The sequence below is a fragment of the Balaenoptera musculus genome, chromosome 10 (genome assembly GCF_009873245.2).
Source record: "Balaenoptera musculus isolate JJ_BM4_2016_0621 chromosome 10, mBalMus1.pri.v3, whole genome shotgun sequence".
NCBI lineage: Eukaryota > Metazoa > Chordata > Mammalia > Artiodactyla > Balaenopteridae > Balaenoptera > Balaenoptera musculus.
The window spans coordinates 16055767-16083340 of NC_045794.1; the positions used below are offsets into that span (position 1 = coordinate 16055767).

At 38.9% G+C, this 27574-nt stretch overlaps 1 protein-coding gene across 1 annotated transcript in view; it reads left to right on the forward strand.

Moving 5' to 3' along the window:
• The first annotated feature begins 1231 nt into the window (after nt 1-1231).
• The window catches only part of AEBP2 (AE binding protein 2), a 59982-nt gene continuing 33639 nt past the window's right edge, over nt 1232-27574 (forward strand). Inside the window, exons 1-2 of the mRNA XM_036865993.1 lie at nt 1232-2218; nt 23826-24033. Coding sequence (XP_036721888.1) covers nt 1545-2218; nt 23826-24033 — 882 coding nt within the window. The 5' untranslated portion in view covers nt 1232-1544. The remainder of the gene's footprint in view (nt 2219-23825; nt 24034-27574) is intronic.

The following is a 27574-nucleotide window of genomic DNA, read 5'->3' on the forward strand; positions in this document are numbered from 1 at the left end:
TGAGAATGAGTAACACATCCTTTTACAAGTCAGGTGGTTTTCAGTTACTTGCTTTCAACAAAGTTGAAAGAGAGTCTAGTCTGTGTTGTCAGCAGATAGACCATTAAAAGTATTTTTTTCTTGTTAGATCTTTGTGTGACTTTTTGGGCATATAATTTGGAAAGAGTTCAAAGAATTGAGTTGCATTGCTGTAACAAAACTCCATTCATTCTCATGTACTTATTTATGTGAACAAGTTTTCTCAGTGCTTACATCCATGGAATTGAAAGCTTGGAATAGAATTGAAGCAGCTCGTTCTCATTCTAGAAATACTCATCCACTGATAATCTAGTTAAAAAAAGTATTCAATTCCATCTTTGTGAGGTGCATTGCCAACAAAATTTTACTTTTGTGTTTAATATTTATTTATAAATATTTTGAAATATATTTGATCAGTTGAAATAAGACAAGAGTGTTATGATCACAGATTTAAAAACAACCGTTAAATTTCAATTTCTGTACACATTTTTGTTACAAGGAAATATAAGATGATCAATAAAACAGTTCGAATATAAAATATATTATTAAGATAAAATTCTGGACAGGATGTAAAATGTAAATGAGTCCCAGAAGATAAAGGATGGAAATTGCCCAAGCATAAAAGAGATCGGATTCTAAAAGGTGGATATTGGTGGGTGTTAAATCCCTATGGTGTTAAGGGTTCATTGGCTACGTTTAAAAAAGTGTGACAGTTATAAAATATAAGAAGCTGGAAAAAATGTGGATGTCACTTTAAACCGTATAAGGATGTACAAAATCGTTTTAGAGGGCTCAGGAGCTAAAAAGTTTGAAGATCTTGAACACACATGTTTGCTCTGAGACTGTGATTTAACCATTCCTCGGGTTATTCGAACGCAGGTTAGATGATAACCTGTGGCTCTATGTCGCGCGTATGGACTCAGTACCTCGCACTGTATTATTCATTTTTACTCATTTTAATCGCCTCTCCTCGTAGACTGTCAGCTCTCAGAAGCCCAGGGACTTGTTCGATTCTTGGCTTAGCGCCTGTGCACCGGGGACGCTCCCCAAACACCCCCCGGAATGAATGACTTTATCTTGAGACCTCGGAGGGCTGTTAGAATCGCCGGCTAGCGCTCAGGTTTTCGTTCCGCGTGTCCCGCCCGCCGCGCGAGCAGGGAAGGCGTGGGAAGGCCCCGCGGAAACTCTGAGTCCTCGGCGGGTCGGAGCGGAGGCCGGGCGGGGACCAGCGGGGGCGCCGGCGGGGGTGCGGAATCCGCGGCCGGGGTGGGGGGGTGGAGGCGCCACCGCGTGCCGCCGCGCAGGCGCGCAGCCGTCTCCGCGTGAGTGCGCGCAGTCGCGCCCCTGTCCCCGCGCGGGCTCCGTAGCGCGTGTGCAGGCTGACGCAGCTCGCGGGCCCTCCTCCTGCTCTGCAGCGGCGTCGGCGGAGTTTTGGGCGTTCGGGAGGGGGCACGGGAGCGAGAGTCCAGAGAGGGAGGCGGCGGCGGCGGCGGGGAGGAGGAGGAGGAGGAGGAGCAGGCGCCGCCATGGCCGCCGCTATCACCGACATGGCCGACCTGGAGGAGCTCTCCCGCCTGAGCCCTCTGCCCCCCGGCAGCCCCGGCCCGGCGGCGCGGGGTCGGGCTGAGCCGCCAGAGGAGGAGGAGGAGGAAGAGGAGGAGGAAGAAGAGGCGGAGGCCGAGGCGGTGGCGGCGCTGCTGCTGAACGGCGGCGGCGGCGGTGGGGGCGGTGGAGGCGGCGGCGGAGTGGGGGGCGGCGAGGCGGAGACGATGTCGGAGCCGAGCCCCGAGAGCGCCAGCCAGGCCGGGGAGGATGAGGACGAGGATGAGGACGAGGAGGAGGAGGACGAGAGCAGCAGCAGCGGCGGGGGCGAGGAGGAGAGCAGCGCCGAGAGCCTGGTGGGCAGCAGCGGCGGGAGCAGCAGCGACGAGACGCGCTCGCTGAGCCCCGGTGCCGCCAGCAGCAGCAGCGGGGATGGGGACGGCAAGGAGGGCCTGGAGGAGCCCAAGGGACCGCGGGGCAGCCAGGGCGGCGGCGGGGGCGGCAGCAGCAGCAGCAGCAGCAGCGTCGTTTCCAGCGGCGGAGATGAGGGCTACGGGACCGGGGGAGGCGGAAGCAGCGCGACCTCCGGGGGCCGGCGAGGCAGCTTGGAGATGTCGTCGGATGGGGAACCCCTGAGCCGCATGGACTCGGAGGACAGGTCAGTGCACTGAAGCGTTTCCCCTTCCCTTCCTCCTCTTGCGCTCCTGGGCCCCTCCGAGGGGCCCGAGGGGACTTTTTGCTGAGATCCCCCTGCTCCCCGAATCCTCGGCCCCTCCCCCCGGCTCTCAACTCGGAAACCTCTGCCGGCCGCCGCGCCCCTCTCGCTGCGGATAGCGGCTTCCAACTCTCAAACCCTTTTCCCCCCAACTCTCCTTTCCCCGCCCTCTTTCCCCTCGGCTCTGCACTCCGTACGGACCGAAGGACGGCTCCAACTCGGAAACAATCCCCAAAGTAGGCCCAGATCCTGTGGCGGAGCCGAAGAGGGCCTTGATGTACGCACCTCGGTACACAAGGTTAGCTTCATCCAGCCGTGTTCGCGAATACTTGTCAGAACCGTAATTGACAAGTGTTTTCCAACATGGCTGGTCTCGCCTGGATGTAACAGAACTTCCTTGTTCAGGGAGGAGACCCCCAACCATCACTTTCCTTTATTTAGAAAAGTAAAGACTATTCTTTTATATTTAATCCGCGCTTCCAGAATTCCTCATGTGTGGTCATTAACATGGTCTCCAAAGTGATTTTAGTAACTTCGATTTCGTTGGTGATCAAATTGGGGAGAAAGTTTTAAAAACGTATACATCGTTGTGTAAAAGAATAATGAATCGGTGTCCTTTAAAATAACTTTGCGGAATCGAAGAGAGTAGGAATTGTAACAAAATGCAGTCATAAGGTACAGCATGTTAGTATGCGTTTTAAAATCTTTATACAGTAATGCTTCAACGTGAGGGTCGTGATTTTAGATGGTAATATTTAAAGTCATGTTTTAGCGAGATCTCTGAAGGGATTAGTAGCATTTTTCTAAAGCTTCTTAGAAAGAATGTGGAGACTGACAAAAATGCGCTTCATTTTTTCGGGACATTAAGAAGTTTATTGTTATGGTATGTTTCAGTTGTTACTATCATTACTTTTGATCTCTGGAAAACTTCGTATTTTAACTAATTGGTCTTTAATGTACTTTTTTAAACAGAGAGAACCGTGTCATGCGTATTATAATGCATCTAAAGTATATTAGTTATTTTGACCATCTGCTAATGTTTTGATGAGCAGTAGAATTTTTAACCATCTTTATTGACTTGGATTTAAAAGTTAAAGTATTCTAAAGTTCTAGGAATTCGATTGTTAACATAAAAATGAACACAATGGCTTATATTTAGTGTTATGAGGAATTCACAGCTCTAAATATTTTGAAAATATAGCATCAAATTCTGTTTGACATTTACTTTAATGTCTAGTTAAGGAAACATCTTGAGTGGGATAAAATAGAGAGTGCAAACCTTGGAAAAATTGTCCTGAACTATTCAGGCATGGCAGGAATGAGAATGTCTTCAAGAAAATTAAAAATTGATGTGAACTGCACAATGAAGCATGTGTCATTTATCATTTTACTGTATACGCCTTCTTTGGTGCCAGTAGATATTTGAAAGTTGGCATTAATTTATACAGTCAGCATCTACCACAGTTGTTCCATTTACCTAGTATACACATACACCCATAAAACACACTTCCCTAGCACTGCACGATTTAAATGCCTTAATCATTTCATTTTCACAACTCTGGCGCAAGATAGGTATTATTTTGACTTCCATTTAACAGATGAAGAGCCAAGTTGAGTGTCTTACTCAAAACAGTAAGTATAGAATGGAAGTGGTGGAGCTGGATCTGAACAAAGGTTCTCTGCTATTCCCACTTCACAGGAGTTAGAATAATTCACTTTAAATAGCTACAAGCAGTATGTGCCAGGTATTTGGGGGTTTTTTTCGTTTTTTTTTTTTTTAGTTAATATCTGTCTACTAGTCCTTTTAGGAGATAGTAATTGGCCAAGCAGTATTTCAGGAAGTGAAGTTTTGACTTCATTTTTATTAGATATTCACTTGATTATGTAATTTTTACATCATATTTCAGAGTAAGGAGTAAGATATTGGTGCCAAATAAGGTTAAACCCTGATAACCAAATGTACTTGCTTTTCTTGTTGCTTAAACATTAGAGACTACAAAACACTGCAATCATTTTACCATTACTGGGTAATAAATTTATCACGTGTATGAAAAAACCTTATATTACTAGTGAAACTGGTTGTGGTCTTGATAATCTTAATTTTGAAACTCCCCTTTTTTTGCCTTTGAGTTTTTTTTAAGAGTTATTTTAAATTTGCAGAGGATTCATAATTCTTATAAACTGTCCTGCAGATTACATCAATCTACGGATTTTATAGATTGATTTCACGGTAGGAAGTCTTTATATTTGTAACTGATGGGAGGATATCGTGGTTTTAAAGTGCTTTTTAGAAACATGAGGCATCCTGTTGCAAGGATTTTATTATCATTAGAATTTACTCTATTAGAATGCCAATTGAGTTTTTCTTTCACTTTGAAATTAGTTTATACTTTTCAGTTTATCTAACATACTTTATAAGTTGTTGAAATTATCTTAAATATTTTTAACTGTAAGTGCTCCGTTTTAAGAAAGAACTAACTTTAAAGATTTGGATATTAAAGCTTGTGATCCAAGGAGTCAGTTTAAAACATGTATTCGAAGTGTTGTGAAAGTGATTAATTTATAAAATGATTAAACCACACTTGGTACCAAAAACATTGTTTTTCCCAGGAGAAGGTTATTCAGAACCAGCCTAAGTGTATTGGTGTGTTTATTGTGGTAAAGTTAGAAAACCTTAAAGTTAATATGTAGTTTACTTTTAGTTTGGTTATAAAGATAATGGAATTTTCTTTGAGGGAAATATTTAGCTGTGTGAGGCCACTAAAAACTAGCTTTTATTTTATTCTACTTTGAATCTAAGCTTAAGTACCTTTTAAAAAGTTACCACCTTTTAAGTTAATTTCAGAGGCTAAGTTGACTTTTTTTTTTTTTTTTTAAATTTTATTTATTCAGTTATTTATTTATGGCTGTGTTGGGTCTTCGCTTCTGTGCGAGGGCTTTCTCCAGTTGCAGCAAGTGGGGGCCACTCTTCATCGCGGTGCGCGGGCCTCTCACTGTCGCGGCCTCTCTTGTTGCGGAGCACAGGCTCCAGACACGCAGGCTCAGTAATTGTGGCTCACGGGCTTAGTTGCTCCGCGGCATGTGGGATCTTCCCAGACCAGGGCTCGAACCCGTGTCCCCTGCATTGGCAGGCAGATTCTCAACCACTGCGCCACCAGGGAAGCCCCTAAGTTGACTTTTAAATAGAATTTTAGAATGCCTCTGAAATAATTTTAGTGTAAAAATTAGTTCTAGCTGTTGAATCAGATTATACATGAAAATACTCTTCAGTTGCTTATCTGTATAAGCAAATTGATAATAACAGTCTCTGTTTTGTGGTTATTCGTCTCTATTACGGTTCTCCCCTCCCATCTAGAATATAAGATACGACTTATTTTGAAAAAGCCACTTTTATCAGCCTTTCTGGGTAAATCCAGGTGTCAGGTGAAGAGTGCATGCATAAGGTTGGGGTGATAGGGAAGGGCATTTAGTATGAAACTTAATGATCAGCAAACACTACAGGCCCTTACTGTTCTGTGGATTAAAATTTGGATTACCAACCTAATGGGTTGCAAACTTTGAGGTATAATTAAGATTGTTTTGACACCGGGAAAACAGGGTTATGTTGCTCACTTTCCCAGTAATATGATTAGGAAGATCTTTTTCTAGTATGGAGGCTAAATTTTTAAATCAGATTAATATTAGAAGGCTGCATGCTCAGGTTATCATCAGGATCTATTAAGGCTCTGTAGAGTTGAGGCAATAAAATACTTTTATAAGAGGTAAGATTTTGCTCATACTTCATGATGGAACTGCTTTTCACCATTCACTTTTCAACTCTGAAGCAGCTGTTCATAGTCTCTCCAGAATTCCTGTTTTAAGCTACCTTTTAATTATGACTAAATTTAGGGAAGAGCTTCTAACAGGTCTCAGTTTTCATTGATTACGGATTGTAATTCTCAGTTAAGGAAGGTATGGCTCTGTGCTAAAAAGTAAACAACAATAAAACTACAACTTTCAGGATTGAGTTTATATGGAGAGATTCTAAGGGGTCATTTTACTTTTAAGAAATATTGAGACTATTGCATTGGATCAGTTAGGAAATCTTGTGTGTAAGCTAGTTTGTTACCAAGCGTAGGTATTTACTGTGTGCAGGAAGGACTCTACTGGATATTGTGGGATACAGGAAGACAAAATGCTTCCCACTTCATCCATCTTGCATATTGCTCTGAAACTTTTAATTCCAAAGTGTGGTTTTGCCATAATTCCTAGCACAAAACTTTATTGACTCTAGACAAAGTTAGAGATGTCACACCTTGCCTGTTGTATTAGCTATTTATTGCTGTGTAACAGATATCCCCCAAATTTAGCAACTTAAAACAAACATTTGGTATCACATGCGGTTTCTGAAAGTCAAGAATGGAGAGGCTTAGCTCAGTGGTTCTGGCTCAGAGTCTGCTGTTGCAGCGAAAGTGTTGGCCAGCCCTGCAGTCATCTGAAGGCTGGACTGGGGCTGGAAATCGGCTCACTTAATGTAGCTTTTGGCAGGAGGCCTCAGTTACTCACCAGGTCAGTATCTCCATAAGGCTGTTTTTGTGTTCTTATGACATAGCAACTAGTTTCCCCCAGAGCAAGTCATCTGAGAGAAAGAGAGCCAAGGATTTTATGACCTAAATATACCTGCTCACATATTCTTCATACATCTTCACTTAGCAGATACATTTTTCCTATTTTTCTTTTTATTCATACTGTGATACACAATAATTGCTTCAGATTTTTGTTGACTGAGACAACCTTTAAAAACCCATCAAAATGCCACAACAAATTCTTTCCTGGTCTTATTAAACTTGATTTTAATTTTTTTCTTTTTAATTACTGTATTTGTATTTCTTCTTTATTTTTTCATCTCAGTTTCTGGCTTTGTTATGTAAGGATGTAGAATATTGCAGTATAAAGAGCCTGTAATTAAGAGTCAAAGGACACAATTCAGATTTTAGCATTGCTACTTATATTATGATTTTAAGTAATATCTTTGACCCTTAGTTCAACTGCAAGACGACAGGGTTAGGTTTAACCATGACGGTGTTCTAAGGTCCACGTGAACTTCTGTTAAGGAGCCCTGTGGACCGTTTGGAAGAATCCATGCTGTTCAAAGCACTTGAATGCTTGCTTCATCCTTTTTGTTGTAGCATGGTAGTTTTGAGAGCAGGGATAGTTTAGCTCATTTAGATCTTTGTAGCATCTAGCACAGTACCCGCGTATGGTGAGTACTCAATTATTAGAATTAAATTGAAATACCTACAGTAGAATTTGTATAAAGAAGACTATAAAGTGAGGGCCAGGAATTGGTGCCTTTGGCTGGATCATTGTATTTAGTATAGTGAGTTTAAGGCCAGCTTTTCTCTGGGGGTGTACTCTAGTAAGGCCTTTGAGGTCGTATGCAAAATTTTATGTGGGCGTTTCTCTGAGAAGATGTCAGCAGTTTTTCTCAGAGTCTTAAAAGGGTTTGGTCTAAGTTAAGAACTACCAATTTAGAGGCGATCCAGAGGTGCATAATAAATACTTTTTAAAAGATTGGACAACTTTGAAATTGTAAATTTCTGTAAAAAGCTTATTTTAAAAGTAAGTATAAGGATGGAAAATCTGAAGTGGATAGTCACCCGAGGGTTTTTTTTTTTAAACCACTGTTTAGAAGCATTTATTGTAGAAAAATGCCCAACATTTTATCAAAGGTACATGGAAAATTTGAAGTTAAGGAGAGAAGTATAGGGAGAAAAGTGGTTAAGAGTACAAGATGAGTCAGAATGTTTGGATTTGAATTCTGGCTCTCACTGAAGCTGGGTGACCATGGGACAGTCATTTAAGTTATTTAACGTCTTTCTACTGCTTCAGGTTTCTTATCTGCAGAAGGGGGACAGTAATAGTTCCTATCCTGTAAGATAGCTATGGGGATTACATGCACAGTATTTGGCACACAATTTACTAAGCATGTATTATGTGATAGGTATTTATTCCACAGATGTACATAGAACCCCCATTATGTGCCAGGTACTATTCTAGGTGTTGGGTACACAGCAGTGACTAAAACAAAGCACCTGACCTCATGGGTGGGGGAGACAGACTGTGCACAAGAGCTGAGAATAGTAAAGCTAGCATTGGTCTTTTGTTGAAGAAGTTTAAGATCTGAAATGCCAGAAGTACTGTACCAGCTGTTAAATGTGTGGCAAGTATCTGTAAATGAGTGCTGCAGAACCTTGCAAAAGGATACGCTATACCAAAATATTTCATTACAAAATCTACATTTTAATCATTTTCTTTAACATACATGGTTGACCTAAAAGGCCTCTTAATACCTTTTATTTTTAATAGTTTTTAATATGTAAGTAATGCTGCTGATCTATTACTAAAAGGTTTTGGGATATGTTTTCTAGTAATGGTAATGGAGTTGCAGTTATCTAACCGCATATTGAGTTCATTTTTATGACTGATAGTATACATTAGTGAAAGTAATAGTGATATTGACCTTAGAACTAAATGGACAATTTTGGGCATGGATAGGAGATCAGGTAGATGTTTAGATGTTTAAAAAATCATTTTTGGGCTTCCCTGGTGGCGCAGTAGTTAAGAATCCGCCTGCCAATGCAGGGCACACGGGTTCAATTCCTGGTCCGGGAAGATCCCACATGCCGCGGAGCAACTAAGCCCATGCGCCACAACTACTGAGCCTGCGCTCTAGAGCCTGTGAGCCACAACTATTGAGCCTGCGTGCCACAGCCCTGAATCCCGCGCGCCTAGAGCCCGTGCTCCGCGACAAGAGAGGCCACTGTGGTGAAAAGCCCGCACACCGCAACGAAGAGGAGCCCCTGCTCGCCGCAACTAGAGAAAACCTGTGCACAGCAACGAAGACCCAATGCAGCCAAAAATAAATAAATAAATAAATTTATTTTTTTAAAAAGTCATTTTTGAGGATTTACTGATGGTTAGCATTTAACCCTGTTTAGTGATAAGAAAGAAATGTGCATCCCCAGATAGTTTTTAAAGAGAAGACTAAAAAGATGATTCCATTGTTCTCTAGTTTTCCTGTAAATTTGTGACACAGTACATTAAAATTAAAACTGTGGAGTATTATAGTCGATGACTAAAGTTTTGATGGGAGAGGGTTTTTATGGATTTTAGGGTTAGTTGAGTGATGAAAAGAAATTTCTAGGAAGCCTAAATGAAACATAGGAAGGAAAGAGCCTAGCATATTCAGAAAACTTTCTGCCTAGATTAGAGGATCCACATTGGAACTGGGAAATAAGAATTCATGACTAAAGTGTGACCTTTCATGCCAACACAAATGTGCCCATCTTTCTGTCTATAGGCTTGTGAATTGGATTCTTTGCCTCTCCCCAACTTATGTCTTTGTAACTCAGAGTCATGATCAGGTCTTACCTTGAACATTTTCTCAGGCAAACTATCCCTGATTCTTTGTTGGACACATTGCTAGCCCTTCAGGTTCTGCATTGCCTTTATCACAATTTGAGTAATTATTTACTGTTCGTCTCTCTTCCTAGAATGTGAGCTCCTTGAGAATAGGAACTGCGTCTGTTTTGAACATTACACTATCTGCAGTACCTGGCACAGTGCTTGACGATCATTTTAGGTATTTTAAAATACATTTTGAATGAATGATGAAACTTGTGTTACCGGAAAATTAATCACATGTGGCAAAGGTAGAGAAGGAAAGCTGGGGAGCTGGGAGACCAATTAGGAGGTAGTAGGAGTAGCACAGGTGTGAAATAAAGGGACTTGAGCTGGGATAGAAGTTGGGGAAAAAGTCATGCTTGGGAAACTGAATTAAAGGAAAGAAAAGCGAATTTCCTGAGTGATCAATAAGAGAAATAGTGTTAGTGTTCCTGAGTAAAATGTTTTTTTCTTGAGGATATAACTGGAACAATACCTTACCATATTTTTCTAGACACATCTATCACTAAAACAGCTAAAGGAACATTGGGTAGTGAAAGAGCATGAACCTCTAAGTCAGAAAGACTTGGCGTTATAATTTAACTTATCAGAAGTTGTTTCCTTACCTTTAAAATAGAAGAAGTATCTGTCTGTCTATTTATGGCTGCATTGGGTCTTTGTTGCTGCACGTGGGCTTTCTTGAGTTGCGTCGAGTGGGGGCTGCTCTTCGTTGCGACGCGCGGGCTTCTCATTGTGGTGGCTTCTCTTGTGGAGCACGGGCTCTAGGCGCGCGGGCTTCAGTAGTTGTGGCACGTGGGCTCTAGAGCGCAGGCTCAGTAGTTGTGGCGCACGGGCTTAGTTGCTCTGCAGCATGTGGGATCTTCCCGGACCAGGGCTCGAACCCGTGTCCCCTGCATTGGCAGACAGATTCTTACCCACTGTGCTACCAGGGAAGCCCTAGAAGAAGTATCTTAGTATTATGATTAAATGAGACGGAATATGTAAAGGGCCTAGGGCTGTAATTAATTCAGTGTCATTTATTTTCCCATTTCTCATGTGTAAAATGTGGAAAGAGTACTTTATTGAGAATAATCAGTATTGTAGTACTGGCATTACTAGAGACTGCCTGCAGGATATTTGGCAAATCGTTTCATTTCCCTGAACTATAGATTGACTCTTTTTCTTTAAAGTGAGGGTTTTGGACTAAACAGTATAAAGAAACTTGGAGCTCAGATGTGATAAATCTGCTGTAGATTTGGCAAGTGCTCTAATGGAAGTCAGAAGATAAATATATGTATCATATTGTGAATCACATTCTTTTCCCTTCGCCAGCTTCTGTTTTTGTAACTACTAGTCACGATCAGGTCTTACCTTGAACATTTTCTCAGGCAGACTGCCCCCAATTCTTTGTTAGGCTCATTGCCGCACTCAAGTTCTGCATTGGCCCTATCACAATTTGAGCAAGTATTTACTGTTCATCTCTCTTGCTGGAATGTGTGCTCCCTGAGAATAGGAACCTATTCTGTATACATGCTGTGTGTGTGTGTGTTTCCTATCCTTTAGACAAACCCAGAATATTGCAGGTGTGTCTTTGCTCCATCCAGGATCTCAAAGGTACTTCAGGTTCTTCTGAGTTCAAAAATCACCATAATTCTAATTCATATTTATGGCATTGCATTGAAATATCCATTTGTGTTTGTGTTTGTCTTCTCCAGGCTATAACATTTTTAAGATTAAAATCAGGTCCTATTTATCTTTATACTTCCAGCACGTACCTGTAGTGCACTCACCTGTTACACTCTGTATATTCAGTAACTCTATAATTGGTTGAATTCAGCTGAATGTGGATGTACCTGATACGTATTTCTTCTGGATGTACCTGATACATACTTCTTTCTCACTGTTACTGGTGTGGCTGCATGAAACAAGGAGTTGAACCATTCTATGCCTTCTTTCTTCCCCCAATTCTTTGAAGCAGCATATGTGAAAACAGTATTTGAAAAAAGTTGTGGTTATTTGAATAATTTAAAAAAAGCAGGATTCCCCAACTTATATTTTGTTTCCCAAGAAAAAAATATATTTACACACTGTTTTAGAAGAAAACCCACTATTGATTGTCTAGTTTGCTTAAGAATCTGAGACTTGAGCTTATTGAAAGGATTTGATGAAGTTCATCCACAGAACCAGTGAGGCGAGGAAGCACGCACAGACTATCTCGTCTACAGTCACACAGCTCCTGGAGAATGTTGGCAGTCCTGGCTCTAGACGTGGTCTTAGCTACTATACTTATACTGCCTGTAGGACTGTTGTAACAACCTTGACCAGGGAAGTTTAATTAAAATATCAGTAGTTTACATTAGCGGCTGTTTTAATTTTCATCCTGTCTCTTTTGCAAAGAATAACTTACGCGCTTGAGTTCATTTACATTTCTGGGCTTTATTCTCATTTGTAATTATATAGTTAGACTTTGTAACCTAGATTCCTCTTAAGACTATGAAATACAGAAGTTAATTTTTTTAAGTATTATAGGTATTCAGTCTTTAGGGGAATAGAGAGAGAGTCTTTGTTGACATTTTATTTCTTTAATTTTAACACTTTTCAAAGCCCTTGACTTGTTTTCTGGTTTTCATTTATATTTTGAGTTTCTAGAAAGATAAAGTGTTACCAATTAGAGAAAACACAGATTTCAGAAGGGTATTAGTATTTCTTAGTAAATACACTTACTAGTTCATTTCTAAATTATAAAATTTTTGTCATTACAAAATTATGAATATATAAATACTTGTTAACAAGTACTGAGGGTGGGATGAATGAGCAGTAGCCTTTCTAGTGATTTACGTTCCTGTTGGCAGTCATTTGAACATGTCTTCTGAGGTGTTGAACTCTACTGTAGTTATTCTTGTCAGATATGGGTACACTGAAATGATCTGATAAAATCATTTTTATGATTTAACACTAACTTAAAAAAACACGAAATGAATATGTGAATATTCTGTATAAAATGGGTATTGTTTTTCATAGCAGATTTTTTAATATACCATCATTGTGTATAGACATTTTTCTGGAAACCTTTTTAAGACTGTAAAAGATGACTCCTTATAGTGTAGTTTTATTGAAGTAGAATGTTTCTAGTATTAAAATCTTTTTGAAGATAATTGCTTGCTGATCTCTTAAGCTGGATGAAAAATGTGGGTGGAGTAATCTTAAAGGGCATAGACTAGAGATGAGAAACAAATTGAAAATAATGTGCACAGCGCATAGTGGTGATAGAAGAATGTAACGTACTTGTTTTCCATGAACTATATTTCATCATTGTTGCATAAAGTCCCTTTTGGCCAATTTGGTGAATACTGCTGGGTCTTGGGGAAAAATCTTTTGTCTTTATTCAGTGAAATAATTGTAGGGATAGAGAGTAGTCTTTTTCTTGATTAGAAAAATCCATTTAGCTTTTTAAATTACAGTGATAATAGCTTATAATTACAGTAACAATAGTAATAATAATATCTTGGTGTTGGCTAATGATTTTTAGTGTGCCTCCAATTAATTTTAATGAATATCTCAGTGTGACAAAGCCATATATTTTACTTGCCTTAAAAAGCCTACTTAAATTTGTCACTGAAAACTATATGAGCAGTTACTGTGTGCAAGGCACTAGCTAGGTTTAGGAGTTTACTCTGAATAAGAGGTTTATAGGTGACTCATAGTGCAGATCAACCAGATCATAAAGAAGCAGAATTCCTTCCGCCTTAGGTGGGTAGGAAAGAGCTTAGGGAAGTTTGACCTGAGCATATATATAGCACATACAATAAACTAGGCACTTATCTTTCCTTTTTTTCCCCTGTTTCTGAGTTTAAAGCTCTGAAAGCCTATAAGCACCACAGCAGTTTGAAAGACCAAACCAGGCAGCCTTACAGAAATCAGATGTGGTCTAAATTCCTTAATCCCAGTTAAGACCAATCTCATAACTTACTCTTTGTTTTTGATAAATAAAAACTGAAGTGTCCCCTCGTTGTTCCTGGAGTATTTTGGAGTTGGACTTTACGCTGACATTGTTTGGCTCATAATCTGGTTCAGTGGCCTAAGTTCTAAATTTGGAGCAAGTTCTACCAGAGAATAGTGTTGCTTTGTATGACTGACCTTGAATTAATTTTTTTCATGGTGCTAATTGACTTGTAGAAATCAAATTTAATAGTTCATTCTTGTAAAACCATCTGTTCAAATGAGTCAGATTACATGTAATGCTAAGTATCTTTGTGTGTGTGTGTGTGTGTGCTGTAGATGTACAAAAGCAAAGGAACAGCTTCTTGTGTGTGCACACCAGATGAAACTGTCACGTTATCTTGATATGTAATATAGGTGGCATTTCAGTATTTCTTAAATCGGTAATTTACTCATTTTTCTTTTGTATAAATGTGGCAAATAGATTGTTTGGCATTAATGTTTTGTACTTGTGTGACTGGGCAAGTCACATAATTTTTGTGTTTTCGTCCCTTTTATCTGCTCAGTCTCTTTCATCTGTAAGATGAGGCTACTAATACTTGAGTATTAGTAAATAATGAGTAATTACCTCATTTGGTTGCTGTAAGCATTACATGAGTTAATACACATCAGGCATTGTTCCCGTTACTATGACTGCATGGCAATCAACTGGCAGCATTTAGTAGTTTAAAACATTATTTTGCTTACAAATCTACAGTCCGAGCAGGGCTTGGCATGGTTAGATCTTCCTGCTCCACTTGGTGTCAGCTTGGAGCAGTATAAAGTCTGGGGACTGCAGTCATCAGAAAGCTTGCTTGCTCACGAAGCTGTCACGTGTGTGGTGCCTGGGCTGAGAAGACTCAAACAGCTGGGAGCTAGAACAGCTGGGGCTCCTGGCATCTCTCTAGCTCTGTGTACTTTCTTCACAGGATCTTTTTAGCACAGTGGCTTCAGGGGAGCCAGATTTCTTTATAGGGTAAGTAAGTAGTTCAGGGCTCCCAAGCTGTATGTCCCAAGAGAGCCAGGCCGAGCTGTATTGCCTTTGATGACCCAGCTGTGGAAGTTCTGGCAGTGTCGCTTCTGCAAGAGTTTTAGGACTGCTCAGATTCAAGGGGAGGTAGTATAGATCTCTCACTTTTTTTTTTTAAATTAATTAATTAATTTATTTATGGCTGCGTTGGGTCTTCGTTGCTGCACGCGGGCTTTCTCTAGTTGTGGCGAGGGGGGGCTACTCTTCGTTGTGGTGTGCGGGCTTCTCATTGTCGTGGCTTCTCTTGTTGCAGAGCACGGGCTCTAGGCATGCGGGCTCAGTAGTTGTGGCTGGCGGGCTCTAGAGCACAGGCTCAGTAGTCGTGGCGCACGGGCTTAGTTGCTCCGCGGCATGTGGAATCTTCCCGGATCAGGGCTCGAACCTGTGTCCCCTGCATTGGCAGGCGGATGCTTAACCACCGCGCCACCAGGGAAGTCCGATCTCTCACTTCTTGATGCCAAGCTGTAAGAAGAGGATGTGGGAAGGTGTGTGTATGGGGGTGGCTGTCTTTGGAAAATACAGTCTGACACAAGCGCAAAGAACAATGCAGGGCATATAGCAAATAGTACTTGTTAGCTGTTGTGCTAAAGAATGGGAAGTCAGATTTTAAAACAGCACCTTACTTTTGTGATACAAATTTTGATATAGTAAGTTACATAATCTCTTTTTTCCTTAGGATAAAGTCATGAGATGTAACAGGCAGGCAGTTCATAGTTTTCTTGAAGTGTCTGTTTCTTTTAACTGGTTCAGTTTTAGCTTTTAATTCCTTTGTTAATGCCTAGAATAAGGAGCAGGGCACAAAATCATGGTCTCTTCCAACAAAAGGAGGCGAGGACTGGTATGGATAATTGAAGTAGAGAGCTCACTCAAAGTTGTATCATATCAGGCATACAACTTCAGACTTCTCAAAAATATAGGATTGTCACTGGTTGACCAGCAACTGGCACAATTTGACATCAATAAGGACTTAACATCTCCTCCACAAAATGCCTTAGTCTGCCTATGATAGAATATGGTCTTTGTTTTAATTAATTGAATTGATTAGATTCAGTTTTTTGAATGAAAAAATATAGGATTGTCTGACATGTTTTGTACTGTTCTGAATTTTAATAATTTTGATTACAGGTATGGGAGAGACACAGACTAATCTTTGTAGTATTGAGTGGCTATTTTATTATAGATGAAAGGAACATCACCTTTTAACCAAATAATAGCTTACCTTGTTATATGATTAGATAAGGAATCCCCTGTGTGTGGTTATGTTTATCTACAATTTGGTAAGTACTTTGAAAACTATATAGTATACTTATTTCTATCCAAAGTTTATTACCAGTTACAAAATTAAGCTAAGTTTATAATGCTTGACCCTGTTAAGTGTTCCTTACTTAGACCAGTAGAATTTTTGTCTCCCTGTAGCTCGTTGCACTTTCTTCAGTCCATATGGGGAACCATGTTCCATTCTTAAAAAGTTAGAATTAGAGAATGTTTATTTTATAATAATTCAGATACAGTCTATGAACTGAAGGCTTCCTAAAGATTATGTGTTTTTCACTGATAGAACAAAAATAAAACAGCCTTGGGGAATTCCCTGGCGGTCCAGTGGTTAGAGTTCCGTGCTTCCATTGCAGGGGGTACGGGTTCGATCCCTGGTTGGGGAACTAAGATCCCGTATGCCGCGCGGCGCAGCCAAAACAAAACAAAACAAAACAGAAACAGCCTCGATCCTTTAGAGATTAAGGGGGTTCTTTTGTGGAACTTCAATCAGTAACTTCCAGATCCTGAAGAGAGTGGCTAGATGCCTTGATCATTCTGTTTTCCTACTGCATTTTTAAAGTTTATGGCACTTAATCTGTATATAATAGAGCTCAGTGGTTTCTAACCTTTTAATATAAAAGTTAGTAGTTTGACAATTTTGAGGTCTGTTGTTACGAATTTTTATGTGGAACCCCAATGCATAAGATATATTAAAATGATATTTTATGAGTATTTTTTTTGTAAGTTCAAAAATTTAACAATTTATCACGTCAATCAGAATAGGAAATTTTTTTGAGATGAACTTAAATTTGATGTGAGGTTTGTGAATGATACAAGTTTATGTCAGTATTAGCATCCAGTTTTTTTCTTACTCTATTTTGGCTGCTTAATCTTGAAGATGTGACTTGTGGACACGGGCAGCTTGTCTTTAGTCTCCATATACACTTTAATTCTCCTGGCCGAGAACTATGAAAAGGGATTACCAGTATGGAAACCTTGTTTGGAAGACGCCATTACGTAATGGTTGGTCTTAATTGTCTTTACTTCATATCACAAATGCAACAGTGACCAGAATCTTTTTTTTTTTTTTTTTATGCAGCAGGTTCTTATTAGTTATCTATTTTATAAATATTAGTGTGTGTATATATGTCAATCCCAAAGTGACTAGAATCTTAAAGTTATGCAATAAAACTCTTAATATTGTTTCACGCCAGCTCTTTGATTTGTTACCAGCCACCTGGCTAGTCCCCTAGCAGAAGAGAGCATTCAGCAAGTAACTGTGAGTCTTTTTGGAAGGCATTTAATTGGATAAAGCATAAGATATGGGATTTGCAGACCTAATTTTTATATGAATGGGCAAGTGGAGGCCTAAGTTAGGGTTGGAGAAACACCAGTGCAGGGCTGCAGCTTTGCTAATTAATGACGTACTTATAGGAAATTCTGAAATTCTTATATTTTAGTTTTTTGATGACAAGAGTAAATTATATTTGATTTCACATTATACGCTTGTATCCCCTTCAGGTCCCTGTCCTCAACCCTCCTTTAAAGTTACACATTCAGTAGCCTAGAAAGAGAAGGACTCAAAGTTACCAAGGAAAATTCATACTCCAAATGAGTTTCCTCACAGATAACTGAAAAGTAGATTGCAGATAAGGCTGCCTCTACCCATTTGACCACAAACTGAATTTCAAATTCAGCAGTTAACCTTAGAATAAAATAAAAATATTCCAGGTCAGAAACATACTCTTCCCAATCTATTTCAGAGAGACCTTTAAGCCTTGCTTTAAATATAGTCTAGATCAGTGGTTCTCAAACATTTTGCTTGTAAGGACACCTTTGCTTTCTTTCTTTTTTTGTTTTTTTAAATTAATTTATTTATTATTTTTAGCTGTGTTGGGTCTTCGTTTCTGTGTGAGGGCTTTCTCCAGTTGCGGCGAGCGGGGGCCACTCCTCATCGCGGTGTGCGGGCCTCTCACTGTCACGGCCTCTCTTGTTGCGGAGCACAGGCTCCAGACGCGCAAGCTCAGTAGCTGTGGCTCACGGGGCTAGTTGCTCCGCGGCATGTGGGATCCTCCCAGACCAGGGCTCGAACCCGTGTCCCCTGCATTGGCAGGCAGACTCTCAACCACTGCGCCACCAGGGAAGCCCCACCTTTGCTTTCTTAAGTATCGAGGAATATGAACTATATCTCAGTAAAGCTGTTAAAAAAGTTACTGAAGAAACCATAGAGCTTGTTTATGGACGTTACATTTATCACTATTACAGGACCAAAAATCAAAACTGAGAACATTAAAAACATTTATTTAATCTAAAAAATAAACCAATTATATGTAACAGGAAGTTTGGTTTTCTATTTTTTTTTTTTGGCTGCGTTGTGTCTTCGTTGCTGCATACTGGCTTTCTAGTTGTGGCAAGCGGGGGCTACTCTTCGTTGTGGTGTGTGGGCTTCAGTAGTTATGGCGTGCGGGCTCAGCAGTTGTGGCTCGTGAGCTTTAGAACTCAGGCTCAGTAGTTGTGGCACATGGGCTTAGTTGCTCCATGGCATGTGGGATCTTCCAGGACCAGGGATCAAACCCATGTCCCCTGCATTGGCAGGCGGATTCTTTTTTTTTTTTTTTTTAACATCTTTATTGGAGTATAATTGCTTTACAATGGTGTGTTAGTTTCTGCTTTATAACCAAGTGAATCAGTTATACATATACATATGTTCCCATATCTCTTCCCTCTTGCATCTCCCTCTCTCTCACCCTCCCTATCCCACCCCTCTAGGTAGTCACAAAGCACCGAGCTGATCTCCCTGTGCTATGCGGCTGCTTCCCACTAGCTATCTATTTTACATTTGGTAGTGTATATATGTCCATGCCACTCTCTCACTTTGTCACAGCTTACCCTTCCCCCTCCCCATATTCTCAAGTCCATTCTCTAGTAGGTCTGTGTCTTTATTCCCGTCTTGCCCCTAGGTTCTTCATGACCTTTTTTTTTTTTTTTCCCTTAGATTCCATATATATGTGTTAGCATACTGTATTTGTTTTTCTCTTTCTGACTTATTTCACTCTGTATGACAGACTCTAACTCCATCCACCTCACTACAAATAACTCAATTTCGTTTCTTTTTATGGCTGAGTAATATTCCATTGTATATATGTGCCACATCTTCTTTATCCATTCATCCGATGATGGACACTGAGGTTGCTTCCATGTCCTGGCTATTGTAAATAGAGCTGCAGTGAACATTGTGGTACATGACTCTTTTTTTTTTTAAACATCTTTATTGGAGTACAATTGCTTTACAATGGTGTGTTAGTTTCTGCTTTATAACAAAGTGAATCAGTTATACATATACATATGTTCACATATCTCTTCCCTCTTGCATCTCCCTCCCTCCCACCCTCCCCATCCCACCCCTCTAGGTGGTCACAGAGCACCGAGCTGATCTCCCTGTGCTATGCGGCTGCTTCCCACTAGCTATCTATTTTACATTTGGTAGTGTATATATGTCCATGACACTCTCTTACCCTGTCACATCTCACCCCACCCCCTCCCCATATCCTCAAGTCCATTCTCTAGTAGGTCTGTGTCTTTATTCCCGTCTTGCCACTAGGTCCTTCATGACCTTTTTTTTTTTTTTTTCCTTAGATTCCATATGTATGTGTTAGCATACTGTATTTGTTTTTCTCTTTCTGACTTAATTCACTCTGTATGACAGACTCTAATTCCATCCACCTCATTACAAATACCTCCATTTCATTTCTTTTTATGGCTGAGTAATATTCCATTGTATATATGTGGCAGGCGGATTCTTAACCACTGTGCCACCAGGGAAGTCTCAGGAAGTTTTTTTAAATGCAAAATAACTTTTCCAGTTAAAAAGAATAGAAGAGTGACATTGTTTTATATTTAATGTTTGGCTGAACAACTGGTTTCTCATATCTGCTTCTGCATTCAGCCTGGTGCAATGAATTGATTTGGTTGAGCCATATGAAGAAAATCTGGCCTCGTGCAGATATTTAGTTGGAAAAGGAAAGAGTATTTTAATATACTTTTTAAGGTAATTGTGTGGCTATTTGATAATATACCAAAACTTGACAAGTGATAGTTTATTTGCAATGTGGAATCTGAAACCATGTCAACGAACTTTTCTTACTCTGTTACATTAGACCATGGTCTCTTCCTTCTCCATCATAACATAGCATCCATGTATTGCTTCCTCTGCTCCTGTATCTTGTCATTTAGCAAGCTGATCTTGTCAATGTTGATAGCCCTATTGACAGTGGTCACGTCCACCAAACATATGTTTTGCTTGGAAGTAATTTGAGTTATCAGAGAGGGGGCTATTCTTGCATGTATGCGTGAACTGGCCTTTGAATCCTCGAGGGAAACCATTTTCATAAAATCCATGTAGTTAGTTACTCTAGACGTTAGGGTCTGGTCTGCCAGATAGTTTCTTAACAAGGCCCATGGAAAAGAGGAAAAAGGGAATGTTGTTATGTTAAAAATGTCTTACATCCTTCCCTAAATATTGCATAGGAATCTCTAACAATGTATGTGTGGTGTTTTTTTTTTTTTTTTAAATTTACGGATTTTCTGTCATCGTGTGTGTGTGTGTGTGTACGCGCACACACACGGTTGCTTTAGCTTACTATTCCACAATAGGAGACAATTCCTTAGATAGTCTGCTCAGTTTCAGTCGGGCAATAATAATGAAAGAGATCTTTTAGAGTCTTGCTACTTAAAATGTTGTAGCAGCATCATCAACAAGGCGGCTCTTGCTAAAAACACAGTATGTCAAGTCTTACCCCAAACCCACCGGATCAGAATCTGCAATTTTTTTAATAAGATCACAGATGTTCATATACATATTAGTTTGAACAGCACTGCTTTAAATTATTGAAACTATCTGAATAGAGTGAGGGCTTTTTCTGGCTTAGGTTTTCTTAAAAATACCAGGCTGCTTTTGTTCAGATTTTACAGAATCAGTAAGTTCATTGGGAAGGAGAACTAACTGAATGAAAGATCTTAATATATGCTTGAACCTAGACACAAGGTCAGGTGGAATGTCATCTTTTAGTTCTGAGCATCTTGTTATCCTACTATTATAGGAAGAAGGACACTGCTTTCTGTGAAACCTTTATCTATCTCAGGGTCGTGTCAAAATCAGAAATTGCTTGTAACTCATCTCCTGTGCTCTCCTGCATCAGGACTGTTGTTGCCTTTATCAGTCTTAAGACTGGAGAGAACCACTGATTGCAGCATGGATCTGGGGCCAAAAGGTAGCCTGGAGGTTTAGGATTAGACACTTTCTAGAAGTTGGAGGAGCCAAGAAGGGATCGTGAGGCAGGACTCCAGTTTGCCCTGCTGGGCTCTGGGAGGCTCTGTGGGGATGCTGCCCAATTGTGGAGTACCTCTTGAGTCTTCCAGGGTAGGGTACCTGCCCTTTACCTCCTCTGCCATTGCATTTGCAGCTTGTTGCCAATGGTAGACAAAAGTGCATGTCCTTTAACACCTGCATTATGTTCTCCTTTTATGAGGATCCATATCCACATGAAGTACTGTTTTTCAAGTGAATAATACTGCACATAGACAATACTGCACTTAAAATTGTTAATATTTTGTTTGCCTTTGGAGTTAATTAGTATGGTTTACGAAAGTATGAACTTTACAGTGAAAATGTTTTAGACTATATGAAGCAAGTGATAAGGAAAATAGGTAACCATTTGGCAGTTAAGGGCCTCATGAGACTTGAAATTTCTAATGCTCAAGTAAAAACTTGTATTTCAGTATATACCGTACTTACAGTTTATTCCTGCAAAAACAAACAGTATATAAGTAGATTTTCAGATATTTAAGAATTGATTCACATTGGAGAGTTTTCTTGAGATTACAGAGTTTTAGAATGAAGTTTTAAAGTTGCAATTTAGAATCTATGTATCGACTGGTAGATAGTTAGCCAGATGGACTTAAATACGTGAATATCCTTCAAAGGGAAATCTGAGACATTTTTCACCTCTGAAGCATCTTACAAAAACATTTTCGTTATCTTTGTAAAATGGGTGCATTTGATGTTAGACACAAGTCATTATTAAGCTTATTTAAAAAGTTCAGTTTAATTCTTGGGTGTGAACAAATAAGGTTGTAGTGGTTACAGGTGAATGTTCTTATTTTTAGAAGGCATGTACTGAAATAATTGTGGTTGAAGTATTATGTTTACAACCTGCAGATGATTGAGAAAAACAAATTATAGCAATATAGCAAACAGGACAGGGACTTCCCTGGTGGTCCAGTGGTTAACACTCTGCACTTCCAATGCAGGGGGTGAGGGTTCGATCCCTGGTTGGGGAACTAAGATCCCGCATGCCACGCAGCATGGCCAAAAAAACCCCCAAAAACGAAAAAACAAAAAACAGGACAAAGTGTTAATTGTTAAGTTCAGATTTAATTATTTTTATTAAGATATAGTTGATGATACAATATTATATACATTTTCAGGTGTACAGCATAGTGATTCACAACTTCTAAAGGTTATATTCCATTTACTAGCTATTATAAAATATTGGCAATATTCTCTGTGCTGTACAATATATCCTTGTTTATCCTAGCTTATTTATTTTATGTATAGTAGTTTGCACCTCTTAATCCCCTACCCCTGTCTTGCTCCTCTCCACTTCCTTCTCCCTACTGGTAACCACTAGTTTGTTGTCTATATCTGAGTTCAGATTTAGATATATTTTTCTGTGTTTTTGAAATTTTTTATAATAAAAGCTTGGGGGTAGGGAAGCATATCCCTTAAAAGTTAATATCAATTTTATAATTTACTGGTACTTAAATTACAAGCAGTTATATAGCTTTTAATGGATTTAGTCTGAAACATTCTTACTGTTGGTCCTTCTGTGATTGATGCCATGTCCATTTAATTTCTCTGTGGAGAAGATACTGAAAAAAGAGAATTAGAAAGTGAATTGCTTTTAAGATGAAGGCAAAGTATATTACATTTTATTATGATGTGAACATTCAAAATTACTCAATTACTTTTACTTATTACTTTTATTACTAATGTAATAATTTTTTAGTAAAGAAGAATTACTAACACGTAATACTTTGTTTAGTAAATAAAAAGTAAAAGGGATTGATTGGCATTTTCAGTCTTTTTGGTGCATAGGAGTTTAAAAAAAAAATGAGGGCCAGGAAAGTACTTCTTATTTTAGACTTTGGTAAAATCAGAGAAACTTTTATTGCACTCAGATTTCTCTCTTCTGCCTATTATTAAGAAGGGAAAATACAGCAAAATTTCCCAACTTCTTTGAGGTGGAAAGAGGTAGGATGTGATAGCAGTTGTATTCTCAGATTAGTGAATAGGAGAAAAGATTTCAGATCAACAAGTGATTTGCAGAACTGTAAAGATTAATCTTTTGATTCTGAATTATTTGCAGTTGGAATCTATATTACTTTATCATGCTTCTTAGAACTGCGGAAGGGATGAAATGCAATGAGCTGTGTGTGAGTGTGTGTGTGTGTGGGTGTGTGTGTGTGTGGTTTGGTTTGGTTTGGTTTATTTTCTGTAAGGTATGGTGTTGGGGACTTCATGTCTGCCAAAAGTTGCTCAGATTATCCCGTATCTGGTTTTGAGGAACTAGCTTTTCTTGCCTTGATTTGCACTTTATTGCAAATAATATTTATTTGAAATTTAGTTTCAGAGAATAATTATTTGAAACTAAATAATTTTAAAGCAATGTTGTTTTCTAATGGAAAATATGGTTAGTATGCTTTATGGGGCAGAATGTCAAGTGGTAATCTTAATTATTTATAAGATCATATTCATGTTAGTGAATTTCTAGGAATAACACAGCCTTTTTTCTTCTTTTGTAGCATAAGCAGTACTATAATGGATGTAGACAGCACAATTTCCAGTGGGCGTTCAACTCCAGCAATGATGAATGGACAAGGAAGCACTACTTCTTCAAGCAAAAATATTGCCTATAATTGTTGTTGGGACCAGTGCCAGGCTTCCTTCAACTCTAGTCCAGATCTGGCAGATCACATCCGTTCCATACATGTAGATGGTCAGCGAGGAGGGGTTGGTTTTGTCATTTCTTTTTTTCACTCCCTGTTTTCATTAGTTTTATTAATTTATAATTGCTAGTTAGGCTTTTTTTTTTTTTCAAAGTAATTTGGGATTGCTTTTACACAGGCTTTATTTTTTTCAAATTTTTTTTCCCCTTTTATTTACTTCCCACATATTTGATGGAATCAAATTAAATAGAACATATTATGTGTTGGATTTTAATTTGCTCTTAGGTGTATTGCTTTGAAGGAATTAGACTTTCTACAATACAGTGGGAGTATTGTAAATGAATACTATGTATTTCAAGCTTCTGATGTTTTGAGTTGAGGACATTTAGGAATTGGCACTGTTTGGGATTTCTGTTGTTAGAGTGGTCTTAAGTTATCCCTGATGCTGAAATTAACTAGAGAAACTATTGGTACCAGGATTAGTATAAACAGTCCTGTTAAATGGCAGTCTGTACTCATTATTTGTGATCATTGATCATCTTTCCCAGGTCTTGTCGGAGCTGGCTGAGTTAGTATTGACCTGTATTCTTTCAGGAATCCATTTAGTTGTGTCAGTTCGTATACTTTTTATTGAATAGTAAATAAAGAGCTAAAGCACATTAGGTGAGTCACAGTGTAATGGACCAAAATATTTATAAAACTGATAATATTATAATTTTGTTTCAACTTTATCTAGGTTTATGTCTTGAATAATTAACCATACTTAGTATGTTTTCCAGAAATTAATGTCACATTGTAAGTACAGATAATTTATTAGGCCACACATTGCCTGTCAGTATGGCATCACTTTTGAGATATACTGATACTAAAATGGTTAAAATCTTCTTGGTTTAAGTAAGTGGGTAACTGTTTCCATGGTGGTATTGATATTTAGATTGATTGTATTACTGATCTTTTTTTTTTTAAACACGCAACCGTAACAGGCACTCCTAATGTTTTTACCAGTGGTGTTGCATTTGAAATTTCTTTTAAGAAATATTTGCTGTTATCACAATATGTTATAATGTTTCATCAGTCTTTTAGTTACTTGATAAGTAAACATTTGTCATATTATTAGATTTAACGTATATGGGGTCTGGGTAGACACCAAAGCGTATATTAATGAACTGTGCCCATCATATGGTATTTTCACTGCATAACCCAACTCAGTGGTTAAGCTCCGTTGGTAACAGTCTTTATTTCCCCCATATATATATATATCAGATTTCTAGTGAAACTATCTTAGCCAAGTTGGTTTCTTGGTCATTACAGAGTTGCCTTTTGTGAGCCATTGCTTGTTGTCACTTGGTATATATCACTAAGGTAGTCTTTTGAACCATGGCATGATGCTTTTTAGTCACTTGACTTAGCAACTGCATATAGGATCCCAAGCTATGTAGGCGATCTCTTAGGAGGTATAGGAGAATTTCACATTTCTAAGTCTTGATCCTGCAAGTTGAGTTGGCACACAGCCTTTATGAGAATGTTTTCTGCCTTTTACAGATTTGAAGAAAAAATGGAGTTACAGTCTGAATGTATCATGTAATCACTGCACCTGCACGTATCTTACTGATGTTACAGAGCTAGGCATGAAGTTTTGGTATTTCTGCAGTAACTATAAACTTGTTGAAATGGAAACCCCCTCCCCCATGTCATTTCTTGAATGCTTATTCATAAAATTACTTTATTACAAATAATAAGATTTTCTGGCTAATTTTAAGAGTAATGCTATTTTGACTTCAGAAAGGAGTCCTGATCTTTGAAGGACATTAGTTGCTAAACTACAAACGTAAAGGATCAGCTAAATGAAGAAAATAGATTCCAGTTATTTCTACGTATCAGTCTTTGATATCTAGACTTAAGCTTTCAGAATGAAAGTGTGAATGAGAATTTGAAAACTTGATACTGCTAGATAAGACAGGAAATCTTGATCTAGTTTGTGCTTTAAAATAGAATAGTTGTGTCTACGGCCGTACCACCCTGAACGCGCCCGATCTCACCTACAATAAAGTAGTTGTTGGTTGGAACATTTTTTTTGAAAACGACCTCTTGGAAGGGAAATTAAAAAGAAATCATTTTAATTGTTTTTAAGTGTACAGTTCAGTGGCATTAAGTACATCACATTGTTGTGCAGTCTTCACTACTGTCATTCTCCGGAACTTTTTCATTTTCCCAAACTGAAATCTGTACCTGTTAGACAATAACTCCCTAATCCTCTCTTCCGCTAACCCCTGGTAACCACTATTCTACTTTCTGTCTCTATAAAATTGACTATTCTAGATACCTCATGTATAGTGGAAACCAGCTGATTTTTATGACATTTTTAAAGAATTTTTATTTCTCTTCTTTCTACTCCAAGTGTTAAACTGTCATAATGGAACAGAAACAAATGAGGAAATTATTGGTAATTCTGCAGGATTTTATGTTTCTAATTACTGAAAGATGACAATTTTTCTGGAGCAGTAAGTTAGTAAGATCTAAATACTATATTAATTCCTGTTCTTTTTGTCATCCCACTCTAATCTTCGCCCTGGGAAAAACAAAACTGTCATATAACAGCTTAGAAACTTCTTTACCTTCCTGTAAGCTGTTTATGTTGCCATGTCATGTGGACTTTATATTTGAAGGATGAAATCAGGTGGAGTTTAGGTTTTCCTGACCCTTTCAAAGTGGGTAGACACTTAATTCTACATTAAAAGTTAAACTTACCATTTAAACACCTTTTATGAATATACCTTTTTTAAAAAGAAATCATGAGAGTACTTTCTTGTATTTAAAAAATAAAAACAGGGACTTCCCTGGTGGCGCAGTGGTTAAGAATCTGGCTGCCAATGCAGGGGACACAGGTTCGAGCCCCGGTCCGGGAAGATCCCACATGCCAGTGAGCAACTAAGCCTGTGTGCCACAACTACTGAGCCCATGTGCCTAGAGCCCGTGCTCCGCAACAAGAGAAGCCACAGCAATGAGAAGCCTCCGCACTGCAACGAAGAGTAGCCCCCGCTCGCTGCAACTAGAGAAAGCCCGCACGCAGCAACGAAGACCCGACGCAGCCAAAAATAAATAAATTTATAAAAAAAAATAAAAAGGAAGAAAAATTTAACCTTTTTTGTTAAGTAAAATAGAATTGTGTTCTTCGGCTCATACTTCCGTGCATGACTGGATTTCAGAAACTAGGCTGAGCTGTTTTACTAATCAAATTTCAGACCCCTGTGTCCTCTTAACATAAGTCTTGGTAGGCAGGGAACTTCATCTTGTAGGATTTCAGTGGTTCTGTAAGATCCATTAGTGTTCTGTTTTCTTCTGTCTTAACTGCTTCTTACTTTAAAAACAGTTGCCAGAAAGAAATCTGTTTATGTTTCTTGATGCAGGGGTGCTTTTACATGTGTCACTTTATTAAGTTTACTTTTGTATATGTTCTTTGGTGTGTTGGAGGGAAGAGGGCCAGAGGGAGATTTTGAGGAGGGGGGATAATAAGATTATTATTCAAAGACTGGAATGAGTTACTTCTATGTTATTTAAAATGATACTTTTAGACTCTCATGGTTAAATCTGAATGCTGCTAGGAA